Below are 13,922 nucleotides of genomic sequence, written 5' to 3' on the forward strand. Positions count from 1 at the left end.
TTTGAAAGAATTGTTGTTTTTCTGAGTTTGTAATGTGGCAAAGGAGTTCAATAATCTATTTAGGAGGAGGCAGAGAGGAGGGAAGAAATCGAAAGTTGGTCCTGTAAACCTTATTCCTTTAGGAAGCCAGATTAAAAATAAATGAATACCTGCAGCTATGATCTAATTTTGTAGTAAATTCAAGTTAGTTTTAAATCCGAACAGAGCTCTGCTTAGTTTTTATGTTTATTTTGTTAATATCCTCTATAGTACACGTGACACAGTTTTAGGGGTGATGTGACCCATTTGGGGAGGAGGAGCACGTCCAGCTGAGTGTTCTGTGCTAAGGTGCAGCAATACTTTGGCATGTGCTGTATTAAATGCTGAGCAGAACTGTTGCAGTCTCCTGACAACGTGTTCTGGCTGCTCAGAATTGAACTAAAGAATGTTACGTACCAGAAAACTCAATTTTAAATGAAACTTGAATATTTAGGGCATGAATAACTCAATATGTTTTATTTTCATTGAAGTGGTGGTGGTGTGCCTATGTGCAGGATCCATCTTGTAAATTTGTAAATGGTCTGTGATTGGAACAATCCTCGTGGGCAACCTCAGTAGAGGGTGCAAGGCTTACAAACTAATTAGTGACAGACAGCCATCATGAATAGTTATCAATGTGATTTACTGTGATTAAAAGACCTTCTCAGAGCACTTCTTAATTTTGTTAATGGAGTCACCTTAGGAATAATAGGAGATAAATTGCTCTAGGAAAAAAGAGAAAGCAATGCAAATGGAGGATGTTGTACTTGTTTTAAATTTTGTGGCTGAGAACATGAGAGTTTTTTCTAAAACAATATGACTTAATTAAAAAAAAATCGAAACACATATAAGATAGGCCCAGAACTTGGGATATATTTCTTTATAACTAAGACTAAACAAAGGCATTTCATCGTTAGCAAGGACTTAGAGTGCTGTGTCCCCATGCAGGATACACATGGACTTTTTTAACATGCTACAAATCCTGTGTTTTGGAGAGGCAGAATTGTTTCAGTGATGCTTAAATTACAATTTCATAGTCAGATAGCCAGCGCATTAATATACTGTAATGTTAAGATGCATGTGGGGAAAATGGAAGCTGCAAGTGCTGAAGGTACACTTGAGCCGAACGTATTCATAGTAAATAGCTGTGAACTGCAGAATTAGGTGCTGTGATGAATGCAACCAATTGGGTCTCCATGCCTGCGGCTACTAATGGTCACCCCTGAGGACCATGCCATCATGATTCACAATCAGCTGTGCTCAGTAGCCCAATTAGAAGTGTTGCAGCATTATGTGAAATGAGACCTGGTGTGTAACCAAGTTCAGCTAGACTAGCTGTGTCTGAGTTAAACGTATCGGGAATGTTTGTCGAATGCAGCTTGCACCTCTTGCTCTCAGAGGCCTTACCTTTCCTGCAGTGATGTAGCACAGCCACCAAACAGAAGATGTGCTGCTTTGGGTAGCTGCTGCTGGCCCTGAGAATCAGGGTGAATGCAGGTGGGATGAGTTTGTCCTGCTTTCATTTTGCAGGTCATTGGGGGCACAGTAGGACTTTTAACCTTATGAAACTCCTTTATAGATTTTAAGAGGATGTTCAGCAAAGCTGAGCATTTAGCAAAGGTCAGCAGCAACTCAAGGAGCTAAGAATCTGAAGGCACGTTTCCTCAGTCACTGCCAAAGAGCAGGCAAGCATTGTGTTCCTTCCTCCTTGAGAATTATGTTGAAATTTTATAAATGCTGGTGGTAAGCGTATGATTATCGTGGGTGCATCCAGACATCCTGAGGGTTCACTCAGCTTTGCTGCTCATGTCATGCAAAACTGTTGATGAAGGTGACTGATCTTGCAGACATTCCAAGTGGGTCTTCTGTGTTGCTACTTGTCACAGAAGAGAATTTGGTTATAAACTGAAATCTCCAATGTAGTGCTCTACAAATGGAGAGCAAATAAATGGCCCTTTGCCCTGGAGGTTTTGGAGTTGTTGCTTGAATTGGCCTTATACAGTAGTAACAGTTCAGTCTCTAAAAGAATATGCATCACACCAAACAAAGGTGTACTACAGCTGTACCACAGCCTCAATAAAGACAGCTCATCATAGCTTTCTGATAGCAGTGAAAATAAGAACTCTATGTCTGTCTGTGCCTCTTGATATCCATGCTATATGCTGATCAGTTTATTTAGATGCCTGAGACGACAGCTGGGTGCTGATCGTCTCCAAATTTAAGCGATGCTGCCAGTCAAATGTTTCTGAATGCTTAGTGACACAGGGACTCACTGGGACTTAAAATGTTCCTGAACCACTTCAGTGCAGAAGAGTCCTGTTTATTTTCAGTTGTCCCCGTCAAACTGCTGAGTCAAATGCTAGTTTTAAAATAACACTGCCCAAAATATTTGCCAAATTAGTGCAGCTTGCAGTCTTTCAGACTGGTTTTTGTCAAATAAAAGAAAAATAATAATAATTTCCTGTTCCATATTTCTTCCATCTTTGTGCCCCAACCCAAGATTTGAATTTTGCACAAAATAACCCAAACCGAGTTGCTTATAAGTTGATTCAAATGCTACTGAAAAGTGTTTGAAATCTTGCATTGAAATTAAATCCAATTCAGCAGTGTTTTGTTAGCACAAATGACCACTAATGTTTTAAAGCGTTTGTGTTCAGGATACCTTCTGTGTGGAACCATGTCCTGATGTCACCAGAAGCTGCAGCCTCCCTGGGGACGTTCAGTGAGTGCAGATCCCAGTAACCAGCAGCTCTTGTTGGGTGAGGGTTGGCAGCCTCCCGTGGTTGCTCTTTCTCCCTCTCACACGCTATTTGCCATAATAGCATTTCGCCACAATAGCAATTGTGGTCTGATACTGGTGCCAGGGGTAAAGGAGAGGAGAAAAGACAGTTTGGCCTTACTTTGAGTATGCATTGACATTTTAAGAATTAAACACTTATAGCATCCTTTTCTGCAGTATTTCTTCCTTGTGTAGGAGCTTAAATTCATGTTAAGCCTGTCTTTTGCCCAGTTTTCCTTATAGGACTACTTGTTAGGCACTGTATAAGTTATAGCTGCAGAGTGTAAAGTTAGGAAAAACATGGCTAGTGGGATATTGAAGCTGTTGCTGTTTTCTTTCCTTGATAAGGAAGGCAGGCAAGGATCACACAGCTTATTTTTTCTTTGCTCCTTAATTTGTTCTTGGAAACTGCTTTGGAGATGCAGCCGTGCCATTACCTCCTATTGCTCCCTCCTAGTAGAAGGGAGGGAAGAATAAATCTTGATAAAAAGCATTACAGTTTTGATGTGTTGTTGAAATATCTGAGAAATTCCTTTTCTGTCCTTAGATATTTTCTCTCCTTTTATAAACCAGCCTGATAAATTACACTGTTAGTGTTCTCCAAAGCCAACTATTCAGCTGTGCCCATTTTTAATTGTGCTGGAAGCTGTTTTATCAATTTAGATTTGGAGAAACACCTCTTCACACCCTCCTTCCCTTCCCTCCTCCTTCCCATACATTAAACTCCAAGGTTTTAAGCTACTTTGGGGACTCATTGCTAAGAATGCCAACCGATTAGCCCAGTACAAGATGAAGGCCTCCAGCTTCAAACCAAACAGCAGGCTTGGATCTCTCCGTGACAGAGCACTGTCATTGGTGTCAGTGGGAGTTGGGTTTCTTTCTTCTTGCTGCGTGTGGTGAGATTAGGACATGGGAGTCTATTGCTCACTTTATATTTAAAGTAAAGCAAAAACCAAAACGTGCACACAAAATCAAGCCTGCTTTTTTTTTTTAAAAAAAAAAACAACTGGGTTTTACAACTATAAATAAGTCTCCCTTTCAGACCCCCACTGGTTCCTTATGAAAGGTCTCCATGAAAGCAAGCTACCACTGCAGCTAGTGCTAATTGGTGCAGCCATTGGCAGCCTCAGCAGTGAGACCGCAAGTTGAAAAGGCTGAGGAATTAATTTATTGTGTAGCCTAAAAAAAAATAATAAAAGAAAAAGCTCTTTGAGCACAGGTCAGCAGCAGTGTAGCATTGGCAGCTTGTAATAAATAAGTAAATATGATCTCAAGTTTTTCCGTGCTAATTCCTATTTCAAAGATGTTTGTTTTTCTAAATGTAAACCATTGCAGTTGTACCAATAGAGGTTAAAGGCATGTGGGTTATCCACATAGCAGCACTGAATGTGGAATGGAGGGAAATATCTTCTATTTTTTATTTGACGTGGCTGTATCTGACATAGGAGTGACTTCTAAGACAAAATGTTGGCAGTCTCCATTGCTTAGTTTCGTAGGTGGTTTCCCATGAGCAACGAAAGTAGGGTCTACACCAGTATCTCTCCACACCTGTGCTGTTGTTTCCAGGTCTGTAGTTATGAATACAGCTTTGTGTGACGGGCTCGTTATTGCAGCAGAAGTTGAGGAGTCTTCAGAACATGGTTTACCCCTGGGAATGGCAGGGGGCTGGGAGTCAAAAGCTTGCCAGGATGTAGGCTTTGGTCAGGAAGCTGCTTTAGTTTCCTGAAGGGTCTTTATAAGCTTTGACAATCCAACCTTGTGTATGAGCTCTGCTTTTTAAATTGCACTTTCTGTACAGGCAGGGCTTTGAAAAGAATTGTGTTGGTTATTCACTAATGCTGTAATCAGAAGGAAATGAAGGCAAGCAGTTCTGTGCTATGTTGCTGTAGTCTGAAGGGATTACAAGAGGCCCGTAAGAGTATAAGGCAAGCTGTGAGTTTAACAGAAGCCATATCCAACTGATGAAGCTGTGCTTGTCTGTGGGATGATCCAGAAGATCTGCGTGTGTCAAGGTGTGTGCTATGGGCTTGCTCCTGCTCCTCCTAGAGAAAATACTCTCTTCGTTCTTACAGTAATTAGAGAAAGTTTCGGACAGGACAGACTTTCTTGTTAACATTATGAACCTTTAGTTGGTCATAGCCGTACTCAGTTTGGTGAAGCAGGGCAGATGTCAGGGTGGGCTGGGGAGAGGTTGAATGCCCTAGTCTCTGAAAGATGGAATTGTCGTGCTGGGGCACTGGGATGATGAATGTTGCTCTTCTGAAAGTCTGGATACTGAGGTGAAGAGATCATTTTCAGTTTCAGTGTAATGCTTCCTGACTCATTGCATCCTGTAGGTGTTACCTTTTAATGCTGCCTTAATGCATTTTTAATGGCATATATAATAAACACATTCCCTGGATAAGTGTAAATTGTGCCAACTTTCTGTTCATTGAATGTACGCGCTCAGCTGGCAGGCTCCATTAACAGACACATTCTTCATAGAAAAGGGGTAAATACGTGGCTTCCAGTGAAGTGAACAGCTTCTGAGTGTAGTTGGTTTCAGAATGTTGAGGACTGGGACACTCAAACCATGTTCATCGATATTTAAAGCGTACAAGTCTATGGTAGGATGGTGCTTGATGTGTAGTACTTCTGTGTATGTGAATATCACCGAAGGAAATGTTGGGGAGTGCAAGTAGTTCAGTGCAGTGACCTGCCTCATTAAAGTAATTATAGCAATGATTTTCAGTGGAGATTTTTAGGAGCACGCTTAAACGTGAGTTCTGAAAATGCAGCAAATTGATAAAATGAAGAACCTGGCATGGATTATTTTTCTTAACAACCATCCCACCTACATTTCTTGGGGCTTAAACATAAAAAAAAAAAAAAAAAAAAAATCAATATGACTTTTAGTGGCACTTAATATAAACAGGAGTATGGAGAATATAAAAATCCTAGTAAGTAGGTTGTGCAATAAAACTTGATAAGATATCTAATGAAAAGGGCGAGGATGGTAATGACAGACTCCGTTTTCTGTGTCAGACTTTTGATATTGCAGCATGCTGTTTGTATAAGAACATTCTTTTTGAAGCAGTTTGTGCTCTTTGAGCAGGGTAAAGTCATAAAGAGGATGATCCAGTGATAGAAAATGATAGCCTTGGCCTGGAAATGTAAAAGTTTAGTTCCTTGCTTTGATTTGTACAATTGTGACCCGTATTGCTAAGCATTTGTGTCTGATATAAAGCAATTATTTTCTCTGGTAGGAAGACATTTATGAAGGCCATTCCAATCAAGAAAAGATCTTCCTGTAAACATATGTCAGGTGTTGTGACAGGAACATATAGTTTGTTTGGGGATTTGCTGCCCCATTTCCCTCCTTTCTGCAGCCTTCTTTCTCTCCTAAGAAGTCCTTATGGTTTAAGTGGGGCTGGGTGTCTCACCTTGTTCTCTCCTTCTCTGGGAGTGCTTCTTGCCAGAGTGACCTTTTAAAAGGCTTTAGTAATTTCAGCTGATCTTTGTGTCCAGTTAAGGTCCTTCTTTGTGGGTTAGATGACTGTCCTGCAAAGTTGACCCCAGCATACTCATAAGCATCAGAGCTCTTACATTAAGTTCTAATAGGAGTGAGGCATAATTTATTTTTATAGGTTTACTTTGCTTACCTGTAATGACCAGTTAACAGTAAGAATTAGTTACAAGAATTAAGCCACCAGGTTTATTTCTTCTGAAGTAAATTAATTTCCTTGCCTGGATGAGCTTAACATATCATGAAGAGTTCTCAGTTTGGAAAGGGCCTTACAAATATCTCTGCCACTTCAGTCATTACCAGCAAAGTTTTCATTATCAAATTTATCTTCCTAAATACTTAATGACTTGAAATCTTTTTATCTTATGGAAGACAGAGCAGGAGCTAACTTTACAGGGTGGATAACGGACAGAGAAACCTGCGGTGAAAGATTTCTTGCCTGTCATTTCCTTGTGCCCTTTCAGTTGGTGAATCAGCAAGTGTTGCCGTCTTTGAGTTGTTAATAAACGAACCCTGGGTTCACAACTGGGGTGTTGTGCTGGTGATGAAGACATCTTCTGGGCCCTGACCACTTGTGGTTAGTGAGCATTCCAGCACACCACTGCTACATTCACTAGGTGAATGCATCTCAGCAGGTAACTGTTTTTGCTCTCATTTTGGACAGAAGGTGCATGTTGTATGCAGTATCCCTTCCTGATACTTGCCTTCTGTAGGTAACTTCAGTAACTAATGTTCTGTAGGTAACTTCTGTAAAGCTAATGTTGACCATTGCTTTAAAGCTTTACACCCTTCAATCTTCAGTGTGTTGGGATATCATTTCCTATGGAGACCTCAATTTTGCATCCATTTTGTTGTTTTTGTTTTTAATACTAATTGCATCCTATGCTCTTATTTGCTATACTGTTTTCCTGAACTGGGTGGTCACTGCTGTTTTGTCCAACCTCAGCTCTTAAGTGTTTTCATGGCTAAGTTGAGAACATAAAATCTTCCTTAGTGGTGTGGGGGTGTGAACTTTGCGACTTCTCTCCCTAGAATAAAATTTTGTTGATCATCTTGGAATGGAGAAGGGGGGATATTTTTTGGAAATTGAATAAATATATTGCAACTGAGGAGGAATCCTTCTGGTGGTACTTTTCATAAATTCTCAATAATTTCACCATCAGGCAGCTGTGCTGTTGTCTCTCTTTCATATTGCAATATGAGATTAATTTTCAACACCTACTCACAGGGCCATGTTCCTCTAAGCTGATGTAGGAAGTGTAATTCCTATCTCCTGATGCCAGCTGATCCACCTTCTTTTCCTCCCAAGGGGATGGTAGGAGGCACCATTGTCTCCCAACACTGACTCCCACTGATTGCACCATATAGCTTTGGCTAAGAGCCTGTGTAAGTGCTGTGTAATCTCCAACAGCTGGAAGCTGAAGCCAGATTTGGAATGGAAATGAGGAACAGTGTGATATTTTTGTTGTTAGTTCATGTTAAATAAAGACAGCGATTAGCTAGAGGGCTTTGCTGTGCATGTCTTGGTGCTATGGAAGATAGGAGTATATTTTTCCAAAGTTAACTCCAGAAGCCCAGCTCCTCTGGGGATCCTTGTAGGGTTAAATACAAAGAAATGCCTCTGAGGGTGAGATGGAGCAGAGATAGCAGCCTGTGGCTGAAGTTTGCCTTCAAAAGAATATCCACCCTCTCCCCTGAGCCTTTACGTCAGAAGAACACGTGCTCCAGCACAACCACAGTGGAGGTATGTGTTATGCAGGAGGTTGTAAGAATTATGTTCCCTTGGTCCCTGTGTGTGAGATTGTACTGTGTTACTTCCTCCTCTGCACCAAGCTTACCTTTGCTAGGTGTGCTGCTGGCTGCAGATAGCCCTTCTGCTGGGGCTGGGGTTGCCTTGAGCACAGGTGGGGCTCCTGGAGGGTACGCTTTGTGAACTCAGTTGTCACTCAATGTGATTTGCCTTAAATAATGCAGTGATTTGATTGTCTTTTTGGAGGAAAAAATCCTACTATCTTGCACTTTAACTCTCTAGAGCAAATCTGCTGAGCTGTTTCAGTGACGCTGAGGAAAATAATTCTGCCAGCATGGATAAAAAATGATCAAGAATTGGATCTCAAATGCTTTCACCTCTGTAGCCAAGGTGATCAGATACAGAGTAGTAGAAGCTCCGCTGGCTCTGCGTGCATCCTTCTGCACAGGCAGGGTCAGGTAATTCCCATGCCCTCCTGGGGGTCTCACTGTGTCCATAAGAATCCCTTGGTGGTGATTCAGGCAGGGCTGATGTTTGCCTTAGTGCCAGCAGCTCTGCACATGGGACACAGCACTGCTCCAAAACACTGAAGCACTTCCTTATGCTTCCATCTTCCTAGTTCCTCTGTGTTCTCATAGCCTGGGTCAAAAGCAGCCAGGTTTTGTGAACTGTTGCAACTGTTAAGTGAACATGGATCCAACCCATCTTGAAACATGTACCTGTGATTATGGGGGAGAAAAAGCTTCCATCATTGTTTGAACCCTCCCTGCCAAATTTGTGGATGATTTCCCACCAGATGTCTGCAATGCAGACAGCTAAATTATGCAAGGGAATCTGCAGCTGTTCTTGTGCTCTCTGACAGTGGTAGAAGAGCTACAAGCTGTCTCACATCAAACCAGAGAGTAACACTATTATATTCTGCTTAAGAAGTCTTTGCCTGGTAAAGACATTTGTGGCAGGAGAGAATCCATTTGTGTTCTCATATAGGTAATGAGAGGGCTGGGGCTTCTGTATTCCTTCCTGTGTCCCGCAGGATTATTAGCACCTCCCCACCACATACATGCTCCCATTTTAATATGCACAAGTGGGATGTGTTTAGTGGACATGGTGGTGATGGGCTGATGGCTGGACTATAGATGAGCCTAGTGGTCTTTTCCAGCCTTAATGATTCTAATCATATGGGTTCAAACATAAAGCAGGGAAAATGTAAGGCAGGGCTGGCTATTCTGTGGCTTTTAGAGGTGACTGTTCCTCTGGGATTAAGAATAGAGAAACCACAAGATTTCCTTGTGTTAAATGCTTAGAAGAGTAAAGGTGTCACTGAATTTCTTTTTTTAGATTGTCTTTTTCTTGAAATTCTTGGTAAATCTCTGAATGTAGCTTGAACTGCTATTGACTCAGTTGCTGAGAGCAGGGCATATTTTGTGCTTCAAATTTGGTTTCTCATCGGGTTGATGGAAATATTTTGGTATGCAGCTGTAAATGTGTGTGGAGATGGCACGGTGTGATAATAGCTGGGACACGATAACAGCACTCAGGCAATCCGTCGATAGCAGAAATTTAATGATTCTTTAAAATCTTTATTTGCAATTTAATTAGTCTCTAGGGTTCTCCATGCCGGAAATTCCTTATCCAGTCACCTGGATGTTGGCCTTTATCTCTTGCTTGTCACGTATACTTCTGGTCCTCAGTCAGCGTTGTGTTAAAATGCAAGGATTTTACCAAAATCTAGTGTTTAATTGTATAACTGTAATAACCTGAAAGAAGGAAACAATAAATAACAGAGAAACAGTTTTATGTTCTGGAGCCAGCACTAAGATAGCACATGCGGGAGCTTAGCTGAGGATGCTTGGCTGCTTTTCTGCCTGTCCTCTGCAGGCAAAACTAGCTGATAGCAATGGGAGTGTTTGTTATTTCCTTTTGTAAGAGTTTGCAGCAAATGCACTCTGAGTGGTGTCTGCAGCAATACCAAACAGGCTGCTATAAGTGAATACAGATACTTGGGAAACAAATTGTTTGGTGCATTTCCCATCATCAGTGTGCCACACGTCAGCATCACTCTGTCCATGCTTGGCCATCCCTCTTTGCAGGAGTATGATCATGCTCTGGAAGGGACAGAGTGCTGGCTGAGTGCTGTCCTGTAGCAGAGTTCGGGAGGGAGGTTGCCCTGTTTGAATGGAGGAACCCACAGTGGCCCTTGTTGGAAGGGTCCAGGTGAGCTGTGACAGCTGCACTAAAGGAAGGAGCTGTTTATCTGCCAAGCTATGTGACAAACATGAAGATAGATTATAAATAAACTGGGAAAACAGAATTCTCACTTCATTTAAGCGTCTCTTTTAGCCGGTTAACAAGAGCCTATCTTGTACCAGAAGTCCTAGCACTGATTTTTGTAAGCTTTACCTCCTTGTCTTGTAACACTCTTCCTTTAGACTTACACCGCATGCTCTTTGCCATTTGAGCACCTCGGACCCTGGATCTCTGTGGACATTGAGCCGCATGATGTACTTGGAGGGCATCTGAGGTGCCCAGGCCCCACAGCCCACCTGCAGAAGCAGGCACTCACCCACAGGACAGAGGGAACCTGTCCTTTTCTTCTGCTGGAGCAGAATGAGGCTTTATGCAGCACACTGAAACATCTGGGCTGAGAGCCTGTGGGGTTGTTATTGTTTTCCCATTCATTTTATTGACAGAAAATTTCTAGAACTGGAGAAGCTTAGTGCAGGGGGATACAACTGCTGCGGAAGAGCCTAACATGGCAGTCACAGGAGAGATGGTGACCTTGGTATTCATTTAAACAACTTTTTCATTGGCCTTGAATTTAATGGCAATCCTCGCAGGACTGTTGAAAGGTAGGATAAATAATTGTAGGAGAGATGAATGGGTTTGCGGTGTGTGGATATGACTTCTGACTTCTCTCTCCACCCTCTGCCCTGGTAGATGGGAACAGGCTGTGGCATGCAATAGCAAAATTCTTGTAAAGATGGCCAGATAAACATCATTTGTCATGGGAGAAGCTCTTGAGATTTCTTGTCCCATCTTCAGGTTTTTTTATCCCTAGACTGGCACTTCCTACTGTCCTCTGCCAGGGCTAGGACAGGCGCTGCATGATAAAGATTTGAGGACTTCAGCTTGCATTCAAATGCCTTTAAAGACCTGAACCTGCCTTCCCTTTATGTTAAGTGTGAGTTAGCTAGCTCTAAGTGCCCTGATGGAGCTGTAGGTGTCCCTGCTCATGGCAGGGGCGTTGAACTAAATGGCCTTTGAAGGTCCTTTCTAACTTGAACAGTTCTGTGATTCTAAATCTGTAGTGCTGTATCTGTGTGATGTTTTGAAGAACCCAGAATGCTGAAACTTATTAGTATGAATATATTTATCCAAAATTTTATTTACACAAATTTCATATGCTTTGAATTGGTTTTTGTTTTTTGTTTTTTAATATATACCTGGTCAAAGTATGCCTAGCTCAGTTCCTTTTTTCTCTGCATAGCTATGTGAAAACTGTAGTTGTTTGATGCTTTTTGTTGGTCAGATCTAGTATTTGTAACTATGGAATATAACAGATGATGTGTGGATCCAGTATTTAGAGCACTATTTGCTCAGGCTTTAGCTAACACAGTGTAACACCTGCCAAGATGAACTTACCTCTGCAGAAAAATCTTTTCTTTTTTTCCCCAAACAAATGATTTGAGCTAATTCAATGAAGTTCCCAGGTACGTGAGCTGTGATTCGAGCTGCCCCTTACTTAAAGTGAAGAGGAACACTAAATGGATAAAGTTCCCTGCTCTTAAAGGAAGAAATAAATCAATTCAGGCAGGTGTCAAAGGGAGCTGTCAGCCCATTCCAGAAAGCCATATGCCTGCAAGTTGTCTGTGGGTGGCAAATAAATCATTTTGCCAGGCTCTTTTGTGCTCTTACCCAAGACGAGCAGTGCTGAGGCAGTAACTCTTCCGCAGCCTTTTTCAGTGTCTTCCCAAATTCACCTCCAAATCTTTGTCAGGTTTGTGTCTGGTTGTTGTCAGGCATCCCATTAGTGGGAATCAGAGTGACATGAAGATTCAATCCTGGCTTGATTCTCTTTTAGACAGTGGTGTAAAAATAACCCCCGCCCTTTCTGCCTGGATGCCTCAGGAGCTGCTGTTGCTGAAGCCATCCTGTAACAGATTTCTAGCTGTATTTGCTGCTACAACTTTTGGAGGCTCAGCAAAGTCTTAACTTTCAAATGTGTGTTCCAACAATAACAGCTGAAGAAAGAGAAGCAGGCTGTGCTGCAGTATGGTGAGGTCTTGCAGGGGTTGCATTGTGCCAGGGCAGGCAACAGTGTGACTGAAGGGTTGTGCAGTGCACCTGATGGTAGCTCTGCATCTACAGTCGGTGCACCAAGACTGCATCGATCCTGCTGCTCCCCCCTCAAGTCTCAGCATCCCTTGTCACCACAGGACTCTCACCTGATCCCAAAGAGCTCAGTTTGCATGGAAGCAGCTGTACCAGGTGAAAGCATTTTAATTTGCACCCAGATAGTTTATTTTAAATCTGTTTTTCTCATTCGTTCATTCTTTTTACTTTATTATTATGTCAGCTCTAAGCAGTGAAGTAATGACAGATCTCTCTGGAGAATTTGCACGAGCAAAGAAGCACCATTATCTTGGTTTTACAGGCCTACTTATGTTGAGAACATATGTGGTGGTGTAATTACGCTGACGTGATTAAATCAGTGCAAATCCTTGCTAGAGGGACACACCACACCAGTGTAAAGTATGGCTTATTATCAATGCAGTTTAGTTCAAATTACACAACTCTATTAAGCTGTGCTAGCATAAGCCTCTGCTTAAAGTCAGGAAGTCATGTGAGAGCCTGTATTGTTTCTTTTAAATGCAGATAAAGAATTGGAAACTAAAACGGTTAGCTCATGCCATGCCCAAGAGTGTGCTAGAAGTGATGGGTTTGAGCAGTACTGTGAATAGAGCTTCAGGGAGGGAAGTGGTCTGGGTGTGAATCTGTGGAGTTTCCTAAAGTGTTTCTAAGAAGGTTAAATTCCTTGCTCAAATTGTTGTGACTGCTTTGTAAACATCCTAAATCATAGTAAGCCTTTACTAATAAAGCAAAATGCATACTGAAATCTAGTAGATCTCTACCGCCCTACCACATGGGCTTGGATTGTGGTAATGGCTGGATGGGTCAGCAAATAACCATGGCTTGTACAAGTTAACTTTTTTGGTTTTTTTTGTTTTTTTTTGTTTTTTTTTTTTTTTTTTTTTTTTGGTAGGGTGTGGGCACTGTAAGAAAATGAAGCCAGAATATGAGAAGGCTGCAGAGTTTCTCCATGCAGGCAGTGATGTAAGCTAATTTCCTTTATTATATCCTTCAAATAATCAGTAATAAATAACTGGACTAATAAAAGTGACTTTTCTTCCTACAACAAATTCAGCTGTTCTCATCCTCCCACAGGACCCTTCAAAATGTGCTTCCAAAGAACAGTCTCATCGCTAATGCATGAGGCCTGCCAAAGTCTTAGAAAGAACATTCTGTCTTGAACGAAAACAAAATCGAAAAACGTTTATGTATTCTGCTGCAGAGCTTGTACATAATATGATCAAATCCAAAAAGGATTTTTTTTGCTTTATTTAAAGGCATTGAATGTGAAGAAACAGACTTTTATTTATGAATTAGATTTGGAAAAAAAAAAAACAACAAAGGGGGTTGATCCCTCTTTCATACATCCTGCTTTTATGGTTGCATCACTCCATTAGCGTCATCTTAAGTGCTCCATCAGCATAGCTGGAGAGGAGAGTCTTGACAGTGTAAGTATTAGTGGTATTGATCCAGCCTTGCTCTGTGTACACCATGCAGAAATAGGATTCATCTCCCCAAAC

General features: G+C 41.6%; 1 protein-coding gene across 1 annotated transcript in view; it reads left to right on the top strand.

Annotated features, from left to right (window-relative positions):
- PDIA5 (protein disulfide isomerase family A member 5) overlaps positions 1-13,922 on the top strand; it is a 92,091-nt gene that overhangs the window by 47,477 nt on the left and 30,692 nt on the right. The window contains exon 13 of the mRNA XM_042827018.1: positions 13,316-13,386. Coding sequence (XP_042682952.1) covers positions 13,316-13,386 — 71 coding nt within the window. The remainder of the gene's footprint in view (positions 1-13,315; positions 13,387-13,922) is intronic.

Source organism: Centrocercus urophasianus, unplaced genomic scaffold (assembly GCF_019232065.1).
Source record: "Centrocercus urophasianus isolate 14NV4802_14NV808 unplaced genomic scaffold, USGS_Curo_1.0 seq_28, whole genome shotgun sequence".
Taxonomy (NCBI): Eukaryota; Metazoa; Chordata; class Aves; order Galliformes; family Phasianidae; genus Centrocercus; species Centrocercus urophasianus.